General features: G+C 45.0%; 1 protein-coding gene across 1 annotated transcript in view; it reads left to right on the top strand.

Annotated features, from left to right (window-relative positions):
* The first annotated feature begins 485 nt into the window (after positions 1-485).
* The window catches only part of BCL9L (BCL9 like), a 44,436-nt gene continuing 22,399 nt past the window's right edge, over positions 486-22,522 (top strand). Inside the window, exons 1-4 of the mRNA XM_044289218.1 lie at positions 486-876; positions 11,685-11,980; positions 16,478-16,600; positions 20,058-20,262. Coding sequence (XP_044145153.1) covers positions 11,722-11,980; positions 16,478-16,600; positions 20,058-20,262 — 587 coding nt within the window. The 5' untranslated portion in view covers positions 486-876; positions 11,685-11,721. The remainder of the gene's footprint in view (positions 877-11,684; positions 11,981-16,477; positions 16,601-20,057; positions 20,263-22,522) is intronic.

The raw sequence follows: 22,522 nt of genomic DNA, 5'->3' as shown, positions 1-22,522 counted from the left end.
CCTCACTCTCTTCCTACCCTGTAGTCTCCTGTCCTCCTCACTCTCTTCCTGTCCCTGTAGTCTCCTGTCCTCCTCACTCTCTTCCTATAGTGTACTGTCTTCCTCCTCACTCTCTTCCTATAGTGTACTGTCTTCCTCACTCTCTTCCTGTCCCTGTAGTCTCCTGTCCTCCTCACTCTCTTCCTATAGTGTACTGTCTTCCTCCTCACTCTCTTCCTATAGTGTACTGTCTTCCTCACTCTCTTCCTGTCCCTGTAGTCTCCTGTCCTCCTCACTCTCTTCCTATAGTGTACTGTCTTCCTCACTCTCTTCCTGTCCCTGTAGTCTCCTGTCCTCCTCACTCTCTTCCCCTCAGCCTCTCTTCCTGTCCCGTATTCTTCCGCCTTCCTTCCCACCAGCCTCGCTGTGTCCCAGGTGTGCGGCAGGCTGCTGGGAGGACTGAGCACAGGAGACAGGAGGAGGAGGGAGGGGGAGAGCAGGAAGCAGTTAGAGGGGAGAGGCTTTTATTTTGACAGCGGGCAGGCTGAGCGGCTGTCGGATCCAGTGTCTTCCCACATCCGAGCTCACAGACCCCCGGGAGCGGGCTTCTCGGTCCTGCGCTGTGGGGAGGGGGATCATCCTTCCCGGGGTCCCCCTCCGTTCTCTTCCCGGCACATGCCCGGATCGTAAGCGAGGAAGTGCCGGGCAGACTGGTTACATGCCCGCCGTGCCCTGCAAGTCGGAGGAGGGGGAAGGATGAGAGGGGGCACCGTGCTCGCCTCCGCTGCGGCTCCCTCTCCCCCTCAGCCCCCGAGCTGCGGATGCTGAGAGGTCGGGAAGCCCTACTGGAGGCCGGAGACAGAGAGGAGATGGGAGGCCGCAGGGGAGAGCAGTGAGGTAAGCGGCAAGGACGAGCGCTGCAGCCAGGTGTATGCGGGCACCATCTGCTCAGGCATGTGGCAGCTGTGCACTACAGGCCACCCCATCTGTGACAGCCACCACGTCTCCTGAACTGCATGCAGCCATATGACCACAGCAAGCCATGCATTGTGACCACGGGCAAAGTGCTGTGATGATGCCACCCTGCTGTCCGATACCTCATAATTACAAATACGTATGGTATAGGACTGCCGGGTGATGCCATATGTTGGCGAAGGGCACAGTAGTGCCACATCGCCATATGGCGTCTGCCAGGTGTGTATTATTGGGAATGTAGGATTTCCCGTTCACACCTAGTCTTTTTTTCTGCTGTGCTCTAGTATTAGTGTGGTTGTAAGTGCACCATGTGTGAACGAGGCCCTAGCGTCACGTTGACATCTGGCGGCTGCCGTGCACTGCCACATGTTCAGACTGGACGAGGAACGGACGCAGGGCGATGTTTGGACAATAATTATTGATCGCTGTGTAGCCATGAGTAATTCTTCGATGGCGGCGGTGCCACGCAGTAATCTTTGGGCCTATGACGGGTGTCATGGCTAGGATCGCCGTGTAGGCCCAGACTTATTCTGCGAGATGCAGTCCGCTGACAAATGGACGGTTGCTCCGTTGTCGTCTAAAGTGCCACGCAATTACACCGGGCAATTATCGGGATCCTACGAATGCTTGTTCCCAATAATTGACCCAGAAACCCAGGAGTGTAGTAGGTCCTTAACAAGGTTGTCTGGTTTTCAGGAGAAAACTGGACAACTCTTGGGACCAGCTAGTAATAAAGATCTGGCAAGTACTTACCGGACAGATCCCACACCACCTCTCTGGTTCTGCCGGACGGGCGGCAACAGCGATGTCACCAACACTTGACTGCTGCAGACAATCGTTGTCCTCTTTGGTGGACTGCTGAGGCCAGTGATTGGCTGCAGTGGTCATGTGTTGTTGGTGTGATGTCACCACTATAGCCGGGTAAATATCACCTGGCGGTGTGGGATTTGCCAAGGAAGTACTTCCCTGTTCTTTGTTGCAGTTTGATCCTAAGGTTTTAGGTGGAAACCAGACAACTCCTTTAAAGGGGTTTTCCAGGACTTCTATACTGATGACCTACCTCTGGATAGGTCATTAGTATCTAATTGGTGGGGGTCCGACACTCGAGACCCCCATTGATAAGCTGTTTGAGAAGGCAGTGATGTTCACGGTATCGCGACGGACTTCTCTCAGCCTATGCTAGGCCAGTGACGAAACTTTCATCAGTCACATGGCCTAGGCCAGCTAAGCCTCATTCAAGTGATGGGGCTGAGCTGCGATACCAAACACGGCCACTATGCAATGTACGGCGCTGTGCTTGGTGAGCAGCGAGAAGGCCACAGCGCTACTGCAAGCACCAAACAGCTGATTTTTCCCAGGTATCGGACCCCCACTGATCAGATACTAATTACCTATGCAGAGTATAGGTAATCAGTTAAAAAGTCTTGGACAACTCCTTTAAGACTGACTGCTGCCTGGTATTGTATCCAGCAGCAATGAATCATCACTGGGACTGCTGACACTACCCATAATGCCCCTGATGAAATCTGACCAGCGATGTTATGTGTGCACCACAAGGAAGTGTTGTTGTTGCATTGAGCGACCGCCACGCTTTCAGGACTGGTGACATAAGGTGATCGTCCCAGTCTGGTCCTGGTTGGCATAAAACATTGGGACACAGTTACCATGGAGGAGGTGAGCAGAGTGAAATGTAGTTCTGTGGAAAAGATTTTGAAAAACTTGTAATTTATTGATTGAAATTCCTTTTCTGCTTAGGAGTCCAGTGGGCCGGCCGTCGTTGAGGGTAGGCTGTCAATCATAGAGGCCCGCCCCCCGGACTCTTAAGTATAAAAAGAACAGGCATTTCAATGAATAAATTACAAGTTATACTGAATCATTTCCCGTAAAATTACGCATCAGTCTGCCCAGCTCCTCCTGCTCTATATAACATGCTGCTTCCCGATCAGAAACTTTTTTTCAAAGTGACAGCTTCCCTTTAAGAATTTGTACCTCTAAGAGCACATGCATACAAGCGTGTGTGCCCCGTGCCCGCAAGTAGCAGTCCACAATGCTCAGGTACCGCCCATGTGCACTCCGTTTCCGGACCCATTGATTTGAATGGGTCCGTGATTCGCAAGAGACGGTCTGCACCGCCAAAAAATAGGACGTGTTCTATTTTTTTTGTGGTGCGGAGGCACGGACCGAAATCCCACGGAAGTGCTTCGTAGTGATTCCGTGGCCTTCCACTCCGTGCTTCCGCCCCGTATCTTGAGAATTGCGGAGCCATTCAAGTCAGCGGCTCTGCATCCATGATACGGAGTGCAAACGGACGGTGCCCGTATATTATAGACAATGCTGTTTGCGGTCCTCAATACGGGCACGGGGCACACACATTGAACAACACTTAGAATACCACAAATAAAACTGAAGTCTGGGGGGAGCAAAAATTTTTTGTTTTCAAATAAAATATTGATGACCTATCCTCAGGATAGGTCGGCAATGGCGGTTCAACGTCCAGCATCCGTTCTAATCAGCTGTTTGAAGAGGCTGCGGTGCTCGGATGAGCGGTCCTGCCTCTTCCTAGGTCAGTAGTGACGTCACGTTTATCATTCACATGGCTTACGGTAGCTCGCTGGCTGCAATACCAAATACTAAAGTACATTTTCATAGGAAATGCAAGGTAATCATTCCCTTTTTTTCCTCCCTCTCTGGATTTTTTGTTTCTCGCAAATCCTGTGGTATCTGCATCATATACATACAGTGCCTCACTAGCGGGACAGGGATCGTCTATGGCCTTGTAATATGGACATGTATGAACTGTTTGCGCAATTTTTGGATCATTTATATAGTTTTTCTTGTGTTTTAATATTTAAAACTTTGCTTTACTTTGCTCTACTTTTTTTTTTTTTTTTTGCATCATCATATTCTGACTCCCTTAATTTTGTTAATCGTTACTTCTAGGGCACTGTGCGAGAGCTTTTTTTGTGGGGCGATCTGTAGTTTTTTTTATTGATATTATTTTGGAGTGTGTATGACTTTTCGATCACTTTCTATTTTATTTTTTTTGGGAGTTGTACTGACAAAAAAATTACTTGGAATTGACCATTTATTTTTATTTTTTCTGTTACACCCTTAACCATATGGGATAAATATGTTTAGATTTATGGGTGTTTGGGGACGCGGGGGTTTAAATGATCTCTATTTTTTATTTTCAATTTAGAGAAATGGGGTGATTTTTATTTAAATTTTTATTTTTTATATTTTTACGGACATGTTTCCAGTGGTTTACAGCAGTGGTCCCCAACCTTTTTTGCACCAAGGACCGGTTTCATGCAAGACAATTTTCCCAGGGACCGGGCGGGGGTTCTGGGGCGGGGCTTAGGGGGTGGGCGGGGCTGACCGATTCACGCGCATAACAAAACACAAGGTGCATATTAAAATATATAACACTATATAACGACTATATAAACTAACTATGGTCTCTGCTGCACTGGCCTCTGCTGCACTGTACAGTATTTTTCGCCCTATAAGATGCACCTAGTTTTAGAGGAGAACAATAAGAAAAACATTTTTTTCATTACACCTCAGGTCAGACCTCAGATTAGCCCCCCAAACCTTTAGCCATCTATTAGCCCCCAATGTCAGCCATAAACCCCCCCAATGTCAGCCATAAACACCCCCCCAATGTCAGCCATAAACCCCCCCAATGTCAGCCATAAACCCCCCATTAGCCCCTCATGTTAGCCATAAGCCCCCATTAGCCCCTCATGTCAGCCAATAAGACCCCCATTAGCCCCTCATTGTCAGCCATAAGACCCCCATTAGCCTCTCATTGTCAGCCATAAGACCCCCATTAGCCTCTCATTGTCAGCCATAAGACCCCCATTAGCCCCTCATTGTCAGCCATAAGACCCCCATTAGCCCCTCATGTCAGCCATAAGACCCCCATTAGCCCCTCATGTCAGCCATAAGACCCCCATTAGCCCCTCATGTCAGCCATAAGACCCCCATTAGCCCCTCATGTCAGCCATAAGACCCCCATTAGCCCCTCATGTCAGCCATAAGACCCCCATTAGCCCCTCATGTCAGCTATAAGCCCCTCATGTCAGCCATAAGACCCCCATTAGCCCCTCATTGTCAGCCATAAGACCCCCATTAGCCCCTCATGTCAGCCATAAGACCCCCATTAGCCCCTCATGTCAGCCATAAGACCCCCATTAGCCCCTCATGTCAGCCTATAAGCCCCTCATGTCAGCCATAAGCCCCCCATTAGCCCCTCATGTCAGCCATAAGCCCCCCATTAGCCCCTCATGTCAGCCATAAGCCCCCCATTAGCCCCTCATGTCAGCCATTAGCCCCTCATGTCAGCCATAAGCCCCCCATTAGCCCCTCATGTCAGCCATAAGCCCCCATTAGCCCCTCAGGTCTGCCCAATGTCCCCCATTAGCCCCTCAGGTCTGCCCAATGTCCCCCATTAGCCCCTCAGGTCTGCCCAATGTCCCCCATTAGCCCCTCAGGTCTGCCCAATGTCCCCCATTAGCCCCTCAGGTCTGCCCAATGTCCCCATTAGCCCCTCAGGTCTGCCCAATGTCCCCCATTAGCCCCTCAGGTCTGCCCAATGTCCCCCATTAGCCCCTCAGGTCTGCCCAATGTCCCCCATTAGCCCCTCAGGTCTGCCCAATGTCCCCCATTAGCCCCTCAGGTCTGCCCAATGTCCCCCATTAGCCCCTCAGGTCTGCCCAATGTCCCCCATTAGCCCCTCAGGTCTGCCCAATGTCCCCCATTAGCCCCTCAGGTCTGCCCAATGTCCCCCATTAGCCCCTCAGCTCTGCCCAATGTCCCCCATTAGCCCCTCAGGTCTGCCCAATGTCCCCCAGGTAAGCCATCAGCCCCCAGTGCAAATAAAATAAAAAAAACACTTACCTCTCCTGCTCCTAGTCACCATCGCGATCCTTTTCATTCATTCTGCTGTCTGCTGTGTATCGCGGCGCACGGTGTGAGGTCACAGAGCGACCTCACGCTGTGCGCAGCCCTGCACAGCCGATAGCCGAGCCGAGTACAGATCCTTCACCACTTCCTGGTCCTTCTGTACTAATGAAGCGCTTCCATAATGGAAGCGCTTCATTAGCACAGCGTTAAAGACTGCCCTGATCGCCGCGGCCTGGCGGTTGGGGACCGCTGGTTTACAGGGTCTGGATAAAAAAAAAATATCTAAATACCTTTTAGGTATACAACACAAGCATACAGAAGGTCTCTGAAAATGTAATGGACGAATTCTTCAAATACTGCTGTGGCATTACTTAGTCCAAAGGGCATCACCAGGTATTCGTAGTGCCCATCTCGGGTATTGGTTTCCATTCATCACCTTGGAGGATTCAGATTAAATTATAGGCCCCATGCAGGTCTAGTTTAGTAAAAAGGGATCAAATAACTACTTGTTCTTGGTAGTGATGTTTTTGAGACCGCTGTAATCGATACGTTGACGAAGAGAACCGTCTTTCTTTTTTACAGAAAATAATTCGGCACCAGATAGAAGAGATGATTGTGTAATAAACCCACTGTCCAGATTTTTCTTAATGTATTCTGACATTGCTTGAGTCTCAGCAGGAGACAAGGGATACACTCAGCCATGAGGGGGTGGGGATCCAGGTACCAAGTCTATTGGACAGTAATAGGATCGGTGTGGCAGTAAGGTCCTTGCCTCTTTTTTTTGTCAAAAACATCTGGAAATTTGTGGTAGGCCACAGGTAGGCTGAACTGAGATAAAGCATTTCTCTTGTTAGGCTAGTCCCCAGCAAATAACCTCTCTGGAATTGCAATGCAGAACAAGATTATATTTTCTGAGCCATGGTACGCCCAACAAAAGAGAGTTAGACAATTGTAGCAGCACCATAAGTGATAGGTTCTCTGAGTGGAGAACTCCAACTTGTAATTCTAAGAGTTTGGTGATGAATTGTACGGACTCGTACAGAGAACTCAACGGATATCACCATCAAGGTTTTCTAGAGACGCCAAACTGGTATCTAGGGCTGCAGCTAACAATTATTTGAATAATTGATTAGTTGTCGATAATTTAATCGATTAATCGGGGAAAAAACGGCAAAATTACTAAACAAAGAGGTTTATATGATTTTACTTGAAAAATTATGTTCAAAGGCCATATTAAAACAAATTGTGGATGACACTGTTATGGAGGGGATCTGTGGATGGCACTGTTATGGGGAGGGGGATCTGTGCACTGTTATGGGGAGGGGGATCTGTGGATGACACTATATATAGCATCTTATGCTTTATGTGTCATCCACAGATCCCCCTCCCCAATAACAGTGCACGGATCCCCCTCCCCAATAACAGTGCACGGATCCCCCTACCCAATAACAGTGCACGGATCCCCCTCCCCAATAACAGTGCACGGATCCCCCTTCCCAATAACAGTGCCATACACAGATCCCCCTCCCCAATAACAGTGCACGGATCCCCCTCCCCAATAACAGTGCACGGATCCCCCTCCCCAATAACAGTGCACGGATCCCCCTTCCCAATAACAGTGCCATACACAGATCCCCCTCCCCAATAACAGTGCACGGATCCCCCTCCCCATAGCAGTGCCATACACAGATCCCCCTCCCCATAGCAGTGCCATACACAGATCCCCCTCCCCATAACCACCCCGGCCCCGCTGCTCACAGCAGACTATTCTGGCAGTAACTTTTACTCAGCGTCAGCGCATCTTTATTACATTACAATGAAGCTCAGGTAACAGGCAGAGCGGGCAGCGGCGTAACGTCACTCACTCACGTGACACACCTGCTCTGCCCACTTTATGAATGAAGGAGGCGGAGCAGGCGCGTCACGTGAGTAGGTGATGTTACGCCGCCGTCCGCTCCGCCTGTTACTGGAGCTTCATTGTAAGGTAAAATAAAGATGCAGTGACTTAAAGTAAACCGCCTGCCCTCATAGCAACGAATCAGCGTTTATTCGATAACTGGGTTAGTTGACAACGAATCCCGTTATCGAATATTGATAAAGTCGATTAATCGTTGCAGCCCTACTGGTATCGGATACCTGTTCACCAAAGCCTGGCACAGGAAACTTACCAGTGGGAGCAGAATCAAGGACACAGGGTCGACACAGAGAACAGAGTACCCCCAAATGGCAAAGACACTTGCAGAGTCATAAGTGGAGAGGACTTATCTTCGCCCAGGGTTGCCTCTCCTACTGACTCTAGGTTTTTAAGTTTTCTTGCTTCTTGGGACAGGTATGGGCAAAATGACCATTGCCTCCACAGTACAAAGTCTATTGGCACAATTGTGCCGGTTTTCCTCCTCAAACAGCCTTACCCTATCCACCTGCACAGGTTCAATGTCACGAATCAGCGGGTGCGAACACCTCGTTCTTCAAAGTATCCCAAATGGTGGGAATAGACTTTCCCGAGGAGAACACAAGGTCGCGGACTGTTGGAGTGGGTTGGCACACAAAGCAGGCAGACCATGGGGTATCAGTGCAAGGCACTAGAGGTATAAAAGTAGTTAACAGGCCGAGTCGTAATCAGAAGCGACCGTGCAGGAATGAAGGATGAGGCAGAGATGTAGTCGTACAAGCAATAAGTCAGAGCATGTGGCTAAGGTACAGGTCAGGCTATCCAGTTCGGTAACAGGAGAGTCAAGACGGAACAGCTAAGGATCAGACAGGTAACGGAATCCAGAAGACTAGTACGGGTCGGGAGTTCAGGAACACAGAAACATATGACTGCAACCATAGCAGGACACAAAGAACTTTGACGCTCAGGCAACTGGGAAGAGGGCTGGACCACTTAATATAGGTACAGGAAGGCTAGTATTGGACAGAAGGTCGGCACAGGTCATGTGCTGGCTCTTTTATATACATGCCACAGGAAACAGGTTAGGAGACATGCCGCGCCTGTGGCTGGAAGGAAACCGGGTGGACAGTGCCCGCTGGAACAGAGTTCAGGACCGTGGCTATGAACAGAGAAGGCCGGCGGTTGACCACTGTCGCTACATGCCATTCAATTAGCCTGGACAACAAAAGTGGCGGAGGTGGCCGGGGAGGATAATGCTAGCCCTAACACAGAGCCCAGGACCACAGCAGCGAGTAGGGGGACAATGGCGGAGAATTTCCCCCGTTACATTCAGATGCTGACTGTAGAGGAGAAGGAGATGACCAAAGTTGCTGAAATTTTGGTGCCAGTTGAAAAGTTCTTCCCTCTTGTTCTCTCTATTTGGCATGTCCACGAAATCAGGAATTTATCTGGGTAGCAAGAGCTACCAGGGCATTCAAGGAAGAGATTGGAATGTCCAGGCCTTCTAACTCATCCTTTATTTAACTGGAGAGCCCCTCTCAAAAGGGCTGCAACCAACTCTTTACCATTCCATGCCAGTTCCAAAGCCAGGGTACGAAATTAAAATCGCATATTGGCATACAGTACCTGGGGCTTGGCGGAGATGGAGCTGGGATGATGCTGCAGGAGAAGCCTGTTCAGGTTCCTCAAATATTTTCTAAAGGATCCAGGAAAGGTTACAGGTTACTAGTAATAGCAGCATTCCTCTCCTAAATTGGGTTTGAATTTTTGGTGCCTAATTATTTTCCTCTGATAGATGCATTGTTGTCCTTGCATCTGAGTAGCACACACATTTTATAGTTACGAGTGTGACTTGAGCTGTGCAGTGTCATTACTACAGTACCACTGGAGTTTACAAGCCGAATTCTCTGCATCGATAACAATCATGTGACAATGACAGTACGCTGTGGATAATAACACGTACCCATCCCGGGGGCACCTCCGTGGATGTGTTTATCAGACATCTACAAATAAACCTTCTCAAGCAATCCTGGTTTGCAAACTTCACAGGATCACATGCATGTCTCCTTGAATTTTCCACAGTTTTCAGGTATTCGAACCCTAACTCTGGCGGAAAACCAAGTGGACGACTACAACGTGGTGAGAACGCGGCCTTATTCACGTGTGAGCTGTGACCAAGTCAAGAACATTTTGTGAAGAACAGCTTTAAATCAAATATGCAAAAAAACTTGTGACAGGTCAAAAGATTTTTTTTTTCCGGCTGGGGTCAGGGACCAATTGGGAATTTCCCTGGTTGGTGTCACCATTAACTGTAAAGAAGAGGCTGTAAAATTCAAGATGGCACCAGGTCTTATTGACTCTGTTGGCTTCATATTTGGGCTCCCAAAGCAAATTGAGATATGCTGTAAGGAGTTGAACTGGCAGAGTGCTTTGACGTGTCTTAACTCATTTTGGTTGGGTCTCAGCACCCAGACAAACATCTGGACATTTATGGCATATCCATAGGATACCCGATAAATGTCCAGTAGGTGCAGGTTCCACCTCTGGGACCTGCTCATATGGCAAGAATGGGGCACCGCCATGAATGGAGAACATGAGGAGCCTGCGTGACTTTATCCACTCACTTTAATGGAAATAGTGCTGACATGGCAGTTTTTGAAGTCCCATAGGGTGAATGGAGGGCTGAAGTCACATGTGCAGGGTCCTCTCTGTTCACAACTATGGGGATGGCGCTCTCTCAGCTGTTTTCAGCAGTAAATGGACAGGGCTCCACTCATGTTCGGTACGCTCTTCATTCACGGCAGGGCTCTGCTGTATTGGATATTTATGGCATGTCCCATCCGTAATTGTCCAGACATGTTTCTGTTTTGTCAGAAGATGGATTTTTCTTTCCTTTGTAACTTTTGGGAAAAGTTTTGCTAGAGCGATTACTAATAACTCTGTAAGTAAAAAAACAAAACAGTTAGTTCTCCGACATCTGACTTGCTAATTTACGGCCATTTTGGATGGAGATCCTCTTGTCATTTATGTGTTCTTCTGTTTTCCTATTTCGGCCTTGATAGTCATCTGCGTGAAGCAGTGTAGGTGGGTAACAGTTTTGTTTAGGAAACCCGTGGGCAGACGAGTGTATGTGACAGCTTATATAATGTACAACAGGAACAGTTTGTTTGCATGATTTTTCTCTTCGGCATCCTTGTTTCTCAATCTCCCTGCTGTTGACTATCGAATGTGTCTGACAGTATTCTGCCAAGTGACAGAGAAAATGCTAACTAATGGAAGCTAACCGCTCAGAACAGCCAGGACTTGCGTAAATTGCTGTGCTCAGCTTTCAGATTCTCCTTCATCTAATCTGCACCCCTTTTTGGGTTATGGGCGTACTTCTGTGCATCAAACTGAAAGGCTATGTACACCTTCGGAGGCAATTTTTTTTTTATGATTGCATGTTACTCATTTTTAGTTTCAAAAATGGTTTTATTGAAGGATTGTACAGAATCTGGGGAACATAACCAAAGACAGTGCCATAATGCAAGGCCCCACGCAGGAGGCGGCTGAACGTAATGTTACTCATTTTTGGCTAAAGATCATTTTTTTTCACTTGGCCTTTAATACAAATTTTGAGTTGGACCTTCACTGATTTAGATGTTCATGGCCTATACTGAGGTAACCTCTTTAAGATAAAATAAATAAAGGGCATTATTATTACTTTGCTAGGCCTATTAGATGGTTGGACATAGACCATAAGGTAGCTTCCTGCAATTGGTGGCACTACAGAGGAAGTTTGTTCATATACTTTTTGGTCTAGCATGCAATTCTTTTGTGTGTCTACTAAAAATGGTTTGTAGAATTTGTTTCTCTCGCATGCACTAAATCGTACTACTACTATTGTCATTTTACTATAGGAGTATGATGGATTTCTGCTTTCTTTGTTCAGATCCCTCTTAACATCAGTGTAATTCTCTGGCAATCAAATGCACCCTGAAAGCAAACTGACCAGTCATGGGAAGGCATCTAGCAATGGTGGACAATCACAGCCTGCAAATGTGAGCCAAGGACCCAAAGGGACAGGGCTGCTTGGCCCCAAACCCAATCACATGTCGCCAAGTGGTGTGGGTCTGAAAACCGCACAAAACCAGGGTCCAAACCATGGGAACGGGCAAAGGGAGTCATCCGGAGAGGTAGCAGAGCAGAAAGAGCCAGGAACTCCCTCTCTGGACCCAGAACCAAAAGGTAAGATATATATATATATAATATATATATATATATATATATATATATATATATATATATATATATATATAAAACAATCCTGTTACTGGGTGTTTTTACTGTAATTAATATGTTTTAAAGAGGTTTTTCCATGATTAATGAGAAAAGAAAAAAATAATCTAAATCAGACATTATATAGTACATGACAATCTCTTTCTAACAAAGCTAGAACCAGCCCTGTACCTCACATGGGTCCAGAGATCTCCCCATTCATTGTTCCAATTGTTTTGCTAGATTTACACTACTCACAAAAAGTTAGGGATATTTGGCTTGTGGCTGAACCTAACCTAAATTTCAGGATGAACCTTTATGGGTGAACTTAATGTGACCTTCTCTAAACGTCTGAATGCACATGTCCAACTGTTCAATGTTTCAGTACTTTTTGCACAACTTGCTGTTCTCTAACAAGGAGCTTAACGTCAAAATTCACAACAGGTGTTTGATCCATGAATTGCCCAATACATTTCCTGGTTCAACTAGAATTGGTATTTAAACAGTCCTCCTCATCATGCTGTTCACATTTTTACATCATAGGATTAAGATGACATCTAACAATTGATCAACAGTACCTCGCCATTACGAGGCTTCAAGCAGGATGTTTTCAGACAGAAGTGGCCACTGAGCTTACAGTGTCACAGAGTGTCATCAGCAGGTTGTATCAGAGATACAGAGAGACTGGAAGAGTCACACAAATGCATAGAAGTGGAACCAGATGATGAATGCCACACAACACCAGGCACATTTAAGGGAGGTGAGAGGCACCCAAGTGTCACGTCAGACCATTCGAAAACTACACTGGACGAGGGACCAGTGTACCTCAGTGCTGTTCTCTGATGAAAGTCGATTCACGCTGATCATAAATGATGGCCGCCAACAATGTTGGAGACGTCAAGGAGAGCGCTGTGCATCAGCCACTGTTGTCACCAGATGAGCCTTTGGTGGTGGTCGTGGTGTTACAGTGTGGGCAGGTGTGTCTAGTCAATACAGAACTGCCCTACACTGTGTGAATGGTACAGTGACAAGCCCATACTACATGAAGAACATATTTAATCCAGTCATTGTGCCTCTGCATGAACCACACAGGCCTAATTTCTTCTTTATGGACGACAATGCGACAGCTTATCGAGGTCGCATCATTAGGGAACGGCTGCTGGAGACTGGGGGACCGCAAATGGAGTGACCTGCACTTTCTCCAGACCTGAATCCCACTGAAAACCTGTGGGATCAGCTGAGTCGCTGTGTAGAGGCTCGTAACTTTGTACCCCATAACCTCAATGACCTGAGGGCCGCCCTTCAAGAAGAGTGGGATGCCATGCCTCAGCAGACAATGAGTCGACTTGTGAACAGCAGGAGACGTCGTGGTCAAGTTGGAATTGATGCTCAAGGCCACATGACAAGTTATGGAGACACTGACATTTTGTGGGGGTGTACTCAGCACTGGTGTCGGCTTTTGTTTCAATAAATTGTTTGTTTGAGATGAAGAAAATCACCATTGCTGCTTCTACTTAAATGCCCGACTTTCATGATATGATATCACTGTAGCGTGAACTTTTTACGTTAAATATCCCTAACTTTTTGTGAGTAGTGTATATCATGCTGGCAGCTCAGGGGAAGTCCCCTTTCTGCTACAGCTCTCTCCTTATAACACCTCAGGAGGCAGTTAAAGGATGAATCTGAGCATGTGCGACCATCCCGGTGAGCTGGACAAAGAAGTAAGAAAAAAACAGCAGGTGGCGCTATACAGATACATTTTATTAAATAGCTCAGTGGCTATACTAAATGTTTAATTACCTGCAATTATAAAAGTATTCAGATCCATGTGCTGGTTAGAATAATTTATATGGGACAACCCATTCAAGCATGTTAATGACTAATTATGGCTTTTTACCACATTTGAGGTGTTGGATGACCAATAACCGTATTATAACCACAATATTGTTTGTATTCACATGTCGTCAGGTTCATTTCTATTTTAGGGCATCTTTATAGACATTTGTAGTCCATGACAGGGACATGGTGGTAAAAATGGGCAATTTCTTAGTAAATTTTTATGATTGTGATAACAAGATTTATTTTTCGCACTCTTTGTCTCTGTTATCCCCTGCAAAATATCTCTGTTTTCCAACTGTATTCTAGAATAGCTTTTTGTGGTATTTTGTAGCCCGATTTTCTATCGGCAGCGGTAAAACCGTCAAGGAAAAATATTTGGCAGGGTTTTTTTTTAACTTGTGTATAAAGAAAAATACAGCTTCCCACACTTCAGGATGCAGTAAGGATTTGCAGAGCCAATATAAGGATAAAAATGTTTTCAAGGGACGTGGGATAAGAAGAACATAAAATAAAAGGGATAATGTGGGTAAAAATTACAACTAATAAAGTACATTAAAGGGGCCGTGCCACCATTTAAAGAAATTTTAATATCATTCAGCATGAAAAACTAGTTATATTTGTAATTTACTTTCTGTAATAAAAATGCTCCAGTTGTGATTATTAACTTTAACGCATTATAATGGCGCCCCCTGGTGTTTAATCTGTATAATAATATGCACGTCCACCTCCTGAGCTGGTTGCACATGTTCAGTTCCAATATTCATCTGCCGCCAGCCATGTCTGTTAGAAGCTGTGACAGGGGGAGAGCTGCAGTAGAAAAGACATGCCCCCCTGAGCTTTGAAAGGGAGGAAGCTGCAGCAGAAAGGACATGTCCCCAAGAAAGAAACCACCCGCTGAGCTGCAGCAGAAAGGACCTGTCCCCAAGAAAGAAACCACCCGCTGAGCTGCAGCAGAAAGGACATGTCCCCAAGAAAGAAACCACCCGCTGAGCTGCAGCAGAAAGGACTTGTCCCCAAGAAAGAAACCACCCGCTGAGCTGCAGCAGAAAGGACATGTCCCCAAGAAAGAAACCACCCGCTGAGCTGCAGCAGAAAGGACACATGCCAGCCTGAAGAGAATATAGCAGAGCAATGAAAGGGGGGACCTCTGGATCCATGTGAGGTACAGGGCTGCCACAGATTTTACATTGGATTTTTCTAAAGCATCTTTGTAATTCCTCTATTTTTCCTGCTAGAAATGTATAAGTCCGCAATAAAAGTGTGACCTGTTGGGGGTATATCCCTGCGCAGCCTTGATTGCAGACCGCTGACCATTCATTTTATAACCTTCTAGCAGGAGTAATAGAAGAGCGCCACAACATAGTTTTATATAAAAAAACTAATCCTCCAGAATGATGGAAGTGCTCCTATTTAATGCAGTTAGAACTTCTAACGTCACCCTCTACCTGTATTAAGCAGGTCAAACTAGGGCAGAGATTGCTTCATCATGTCAAATGTGACGTTTTTGTTAATTAATCGCATTCAACCCTATAAATGAGGCTTTTTATGCCAAAGGGCATATGTTTAATGCAGCATTTTGCATAACCTATTTGCCCCATCAAGTCATTTTTTTTTATTGCTGCCACTTCAGGAGCATTTGTACAGCGTTAGACGGGCAGTTTCCCAATTTCATTTTTCACGTGTTTAATTGGATTTTAGCATTTATAAATCAGCTTTTAATGTCGAGTTCTAGATTTCACTCCAGGTGGATGCTCGGCTCCCAGACCTGGTTTGATTCCAATTTAATTAACACAAAGTGATTTTAGCACGACTGTGAATAGTGATAAATCCATCCCAGGACAACGAAGCTGATTTTGTTTCGAAACAGGAAAAAAAAAAAAAAAAACATATACCATATGTAAAAAGCAACAAATATTCTAAAAAAAAAAAAAATAAAAGATACAGAATTGGACTAGAGGGTTCTTTTGCTGTTAATTTTTTCTGCTGTTTCTATGTCTAAGGGTACTTTCACACTTGCGGCAGAGGATTCCGGCAGGCAGTTCCGTAGACTGAACTGCCTGCTAGACTCTGCAATCCAGACTCAAACGGATGGCATTTGTCAGACGAATCCGGATGCGGATCCGTCTGACAAATGCATTGAAATACCAGATCAGTCTCTCCGGTGTCATTTGGAAAAATGGATCCGGTATTATAATTTTTTTAGCATTTTTAAAGGTCTGCGCATGCGCAGACCGGAAACCAGATCATGTTTTGCCGGAACACTTGGGGCCGGATCCGGCAGTAATACACTTCAATGTAAATAATTCCGGCAAGTGTTCAGTATTTTTGGCTGGAGAGAAAACTGCAGCACGCTGCAGTATTTTCTACGGCCAAAAAACATAAGAGGGACTGAACTGATGCATCCTGAACGGATCGCTCTCCATTCAGAATGCATTAGGATAAAACTGATCAGTTCTTTTTTCCGGTATTGAGCTCCTGTGACGGAACTCAATACCGGAAAACTAAAACGCTAGTGTGAAAGTACCCTAATATTGTTTAGTTTTTTTGCTCTAATGGGCTTTAAAATAAGTTGTAGTGTTGTAGTTTCAGTTTTTTCTTTTTACCTGCTATCTGTTCACCTTTTTGTAGGAGAAATACCGCCTCGTAGCAAGAGACGTTGTGTACAGGAACGTAAACATCCATACAGTGGGGATGAGTGGTGTTCAGGACCAGACAGTGAAGAGGACGAGAAGAACCTAGTGATCCCTCACAGTAAGGCGGTTCTATTTCATGGATAATTTTTATTTATTTTATTTATCATTTTAATAAAATTGATTGTGTAAATTAAAACATGAGGAATAACTAAAATAGCTATTTCTAATATTTACAGACACACTGAATGATTTTCTCTGCATGCTTCCCTATTATAGTGACCATTTACCATTTTACAATGCAGTTCTTTATGTCTCTACTTATTTCTATTGTTTTAGGTTAAAGAAGCACTCCCACAAAACAATGTATTCTCTGACCTTTTACAAAGGTACATGATGTAAACTGTAGTGAAGGTAATCTTCTTACCAGTGGACTGTACTTGTGAGTTATAACCTCCCTTCTGATCCTCAGCTGTGTCATGTGACAAACACTTTGTCTCTCTGATTCAGGACAGGAAGTCAGTTACTTCTTTATTCATTCCTATGAGACTGACATTGAGGCTCCCATAGAAATGCATAGAGAAGCTGGCTCCCTGTCCAACATAAGATGCTGTGTTATTTGGAGGATCGGGTGTTGGTCATATGACATAGCTGAGGATCAGAAGGCAGGTTATAACTCACAAATACAGTTACTGGGAAGAAAATTACCGTCACTACAGTTAACATCACTTCACGGGTCAGAGAATAAATATTTTTGTGAGAGTGCTTCTTTAAAGGTTATGGATTTCTTTGCACTTTTTGTTTTGTTTTTAGGTTACAGGCTATGGACTTCTTTGCTCTAATTGCCCCAATATTTTTGTTGTTAGTTTCCTTTCTAAATGCAAAATTAAGCAAATAGTCGTTATACATTTCTTGCCATTCTTCTACTGTACAGTGTTTGTAACGCCTTCACATAGCTGGTGCTGCTGCGGAATTTGACATAGATCTCAAAAGCACCCTGCATCTGGTTGTGTTAGCGCTCTCTGTTATCGCCTCCTTCCTCCTCTCACTGTTAGGCCTCATACACACGATCGGTCCGAATCCAATGTGCATTTGTGAATCAAATGCGGACCCATTCATTTCTATTGGGCCTTAAAAAAAAATGCAGAAAGCACTTGGATGTCATCTGTGTGCTGTCCGCATCCATGTGCCTTTTGCCGAAAAGTATAGCACATGTCCTGTCCTTGTCCATTTTGTGGACAACAATAGGCATTTCTAAAATGGGGCCTGTGAATAGTGCGGGATGCACACGGACCGCGCTAAAGCCCTCCCATTACTGCTGGTGACATCACCGGGAACACTGCTAGGCAGACATCCGGTACATGACCGGATCTTCAGAAAAAGCCCTTGCCCTGCTCCAATGGAGAGCATTGGAGTATTTCAGAGGGGCTGCCTGGGTGAAGAAGGGATTATGTCCAGGTGCATCTCCAAACCCAGACAACCCCTTTAAGTTGGAGAGAGAGCAAAGCATTCTGTTTTTCTGAGAAGACAGATCACATGGGTTGTAGATAGGAAGGAAAGCATTGGAGGAAGGAGAGTGAATCACATACAGCTGAAACTCCAAAAATTAGAATACTGTGCAAAAGTTAATTTATTTCAGTAATGTGTAAGGGATCGCCTCTTATTCAGGGGTCATTCTCACAATGATCTTCATCGACCACAGGGTTAGGGGCCAAACATCGCTTTTATTTGGCACCTCAGCAAAACCAAAACAAACAATACAAATAAAACACCTGCCCGGCTGGGCTCTAACTAAACATGAGGACTCCCTACCTCACTGAAAGCCCCGTTCACACACGGGAAGAACATGCGGCTTTCCCCAGCCTAACAATCCAGCACTTCCAGGCCGTAACAAAGTCTAGTACCTTTTGGGGGATTGTGGCCCAGAAGTCCTCCTGACTCCTGTCGATTCCAAGTCCTCGCAGAGTCCCCCAAAGTTCAGGCTAACACCTAGCCCCGTGGCCCCTCAGCCAGCTCGGCTGAGCCCACTTGTACAGAGCCTTCCCAGGCCTCTGCTGCACAAGACTCTCCAGATTGATACCCACCCAAGATCCAGTAGCAGGATTAAATAAGATCCCTGGACATGAGCATGCCTCAAGTCCTAGACTGGAACCTGGGGAAACAACACCTCAATGTTCACATTGCCACAAATGCAACTTAAAAGGTGAAACCTTTTCACAATATTCTTATTTTCTTAGATTTGTGAATTTGTTGTTTCATAAACTGTAAGCCATAATCATCCAAATTATAACAAATAAAGGCTTGGAATATCTCGCTTTGCATGTAATGAGTCTATCTCCTATATTAGTTTCACCTTTTAAGTTGCATTACTGAAAAAAAAATGAACTTTTGCACGATATTCTAATTTTTCGAGTTTCACCTGTAGGTTGTGTATCTGTGTAGAGAGAAAGGAGAGAACTTATGCCAGACTGTGGGTTGGGGCATCACACACTTCTCAATATTGTTGTCTGTCAGCACAAGGGAGAAGAGATCCCTCATGATCTTTAGAAGGAAATCTGAACAGAAATTAAACTGAGCTGATTCAGGAGAGCCAGTGAAGACAGCAGCATCCTTAACACACAGGCTTCAAATGCAGAAGGTGTTACTAGGAGGGACACATCCACATGAGAAAGGTCTCCAAGCTGCATATCAGGGGTCTGAAAATGAAGACATGAAGATAGTATCCTAAAACTTTGTGCAACTTTTTAAACTCAAGGGTAACCATTAACATATGTAAAAATCATATTTTCTATGACAGAGGGGTCCATAGCCTTTAAAGGGGTGGTCCAAGTGTTAAATACTGATGACCTATCCTCATGATGTGATTGATTAGGGTCCAACTCCTGACTAAGACTAAAGACTAATTTTTGAGTTGAAATGTGTCAGAATCGGTGCTGTTATACTAATGCCTCCTACAGACGTCTGTGTTAGTTTTGGATCAGTGGTAACACGGACTGTGTTCAATCCATGTTGCGTCCGTGGGTCAGTTTTTTGCTGTCCGTGTTGCATCCGTGTTTCACTAACACTCAACAGCTAAAAAATAATTTTCAAAGAATCTCTTGTTGATGATCCGTGAAACACGGATGCAACACGGATGGCATCTGTGGTTTTCACGGACCCATAGACTATAATGGGCGTGATGGATCCGTGAACACGGACAAAATAACTGACCCACGGACCGTGCTGAAACACTGATGTGTGAATACACACATTAAAATGAATAGGGATGTGTGCTGTCCGTGGAGAACACGTACAGCACACGTCCGTGAAACACTGACGTCTGCATGAGGCTTAATACATTAATTACCGTAGTAAGTGCCTTGTATTAACTTTGTCTACATGATTAATGCCATTTGCTAAAATGAGTCAGATAACCCTTTAATACTCTGCAAGGATATAAGAAATTGAGGACTATAGATATAGAATTTACATAATTTTGAATATAACCTGAATATAGATTAAAAATTATTTTCATTTTAGAAATTAGGAAGTATGTGACAGCAGTTAGTCAGTGTTTGTTTCTTTCTCCACCTTCTTAGTCTGTAGTGTTAGTGATTCTGCAGTATCCGCTCCTACGGTGCCAGGATCAGGATCAGCTTCCCTTCCGGGACTCAATGACTCCAGTTCTTCCAGCACAGCCCACGGGGCTAGCCAAAGCTTGCATGGGGAAGGAGGAGGCCCGGGAGGGTCATCCAAGGCCGCCTCACGATACGTTTATGTCTTCACAACATATTTGGCAAACACGTGAGTATTGTTCTCCTAGTCATTATGATCACAATCAGTTTATCTGTAGAATGAAGTCTTTTAGAGAATTACCATTCCAGTATGTTTTCTTTATTGTATATGTGAGATCAGTATACTACAGGAGTAACAACTTTCACATGACGAGTGCACATTAAGGGGTTAATGATAGTTGGAGTTAGCTTTATTAAAGAGGACTTGTCACCTCTCCTGACATTTTTAGTAACAACTTGCATTCCCTATGTAATAACTATTTTGGAGCATCTATTTTTCTGTTACTACCCTTTCCTCTATGATTCCTACTAGAAGTAATAATTGATTTACCAGCTTTCTGCAAGGAAGGTCCATTTGGGGGTTACCACCTTAGGACGTGTCCCTGCACAGTCTGATATTATCCAGTCAGTGCTGCCAGTGTCAGATTGTGCAGGTAACTGGTAACACTCAGGTGGGCCTTTCTGGCAGCTACTAGTAGGAATAACAGAGGAATGGCACAATGTGAGAATATATGCTCCAGAATTGTATGACATGGGACATGCAAGTAGGTATTACAAAACGGACACGGCAGGGAAAGTGACAGTTCCTCTTTAAAGTGGTTCCCCAGGATTTTTATATTGATGACCTATCCTCAGGATAGGTCATCAATATCAGATCAGCGGTGGTGCGGCACCCCTGCCGATCATCTGTATGAAAGGAAGGCTCGCGCAGTGCGCGTGTGCCGTCTCTCTTCCTGCTCACTGCTGCTATGTCTGTGGCGAGCAGGAAGAGAGAAGGGAAATGGCAGGCACACCCTTCCCTTCATACAGCTGATTGGTGGAGGTGACGTGTTTCGGACCCCCACCAATCAGATATTGATGACCTATCCTGAGGATAGCTCATCAGTATTAAAAGCCCGGAGAACCCCTTTAACCCCTTCTCAACAACCACCCTACAAGAAGGTTCCCGCTCAGGAGCTGAGCAGGCACCACAGCCGCTGCATTCTTCTTATTTTACACAGCAGACACCCGGTGGCAAAGTCCATGATCAGAAACGACTCCAATCACAGACTTTTAACCCCTCAGATACTGTGATCAATTGCAGTCATGACATATGTGTGGTCATTTACCAGCATCCAAGGCCTGCCATAGCAAAGTTCCTATATTGCCCTGCCTGTGGTAAAGGCATGGTCATGCATTGCAGTCTATGGTATATGCGATCCTCTAAAAAATTTAAAAAATTATTTAAAAAAATCATAAACCCCAAAATGGTATAAATGAAAAGTACAGATCGCCCCGCAAAAAATGAGCTTTCACCCAGCTCCGTAAACGTAAATATAAAAAAGTGATTCAGAATATGGCTCTGCAAAGAAAAACGGTATTTTCTTTAAAGTTTTAATTAAGTATTAAAGCACAAGAAAAACTATATATAAAATTGGTATCGCTGTAATCGTACCGGCCTGCAGAATGAAGTTAACGTGTGAATTTTACAGCTTAGGGAACGCCTTAAATAATAAAACCCATAGAACAATGGTGGAATGTTTTTTTTTTTTTTTGTTTTTTTTGTTTTTTTTAGTCCCCCCCCCCCCCCCCTTGTTTTAGAATTTCCATCTCCCCACAACATCGTATGTGATAATAATTTTGCTATTAGGAAGTATTTGAAAGAAATTTGTCCTGCAAAAAACAAGCCCTCATACAGCTACGTGAACAGAGCAATAAAAAAGTTATGGCTCCTGCAAGGCAGGGTGTAAAAGACAAAAACGAAAAAGCTGAAAATCGCTGCATCAGGAAGGAGTTAAAATATTTTCTTTGCAAAAAAAAAAAGTCAGCGAGGAAGCTGTTCATATATAAAATGTACAAGATGTCAGATGAAATAAACTGATAATATTAGATTTTACTGTTAGGCCTCTTTCACACGCCAGTGAATCACGGTCTCTGCGGACCACTCGCGCATCCATTGACTTTAATGTGTGTATTCACACATCCGCGGTCTGTCCGTGGTCACACCATGGAAGCATGGCCTGTTTTTGTCCATGATTACGGATCCCTCAAGCACATGTGTGGGTCCATGAAAAACGCTGTGCTCTGTCATTGGTTTTCACGGATGATTGGTAGGAGATGCTGTGGAAACTAACTCTCAGCCTAGCGGTGTACGGGGAATATGGATGACACATCGAGAGCAAAAACATTTTCACGGATAAACCACAGATGTTAAGATGTCATCACAGATACGAACGTGTGAAAGAGGTCTTATAATTGCATGATGTCATTTAAAAAAAAAAATTCTCAAG

The sequence above is a fragment of the Bufo gargarizans genome, chromosome 4 (assembly GCF_014858855.1).
Source record: "Bufo gargarizans isolate SCDJY-AF-19 chromosome 4, ASM1485885v1, whole genome shotgun sequence".
Taxonomy (NCBI): Eukaryota; Metazoa; Chordata; class Amphibia; order Anura; family Bufonidae; genus Bufo; species Bufo gargarizans.
Note: the sequence above shows the minus strand (reverse complement) of the source record. Positions and strands in the feature narration are given on the sequence as shown.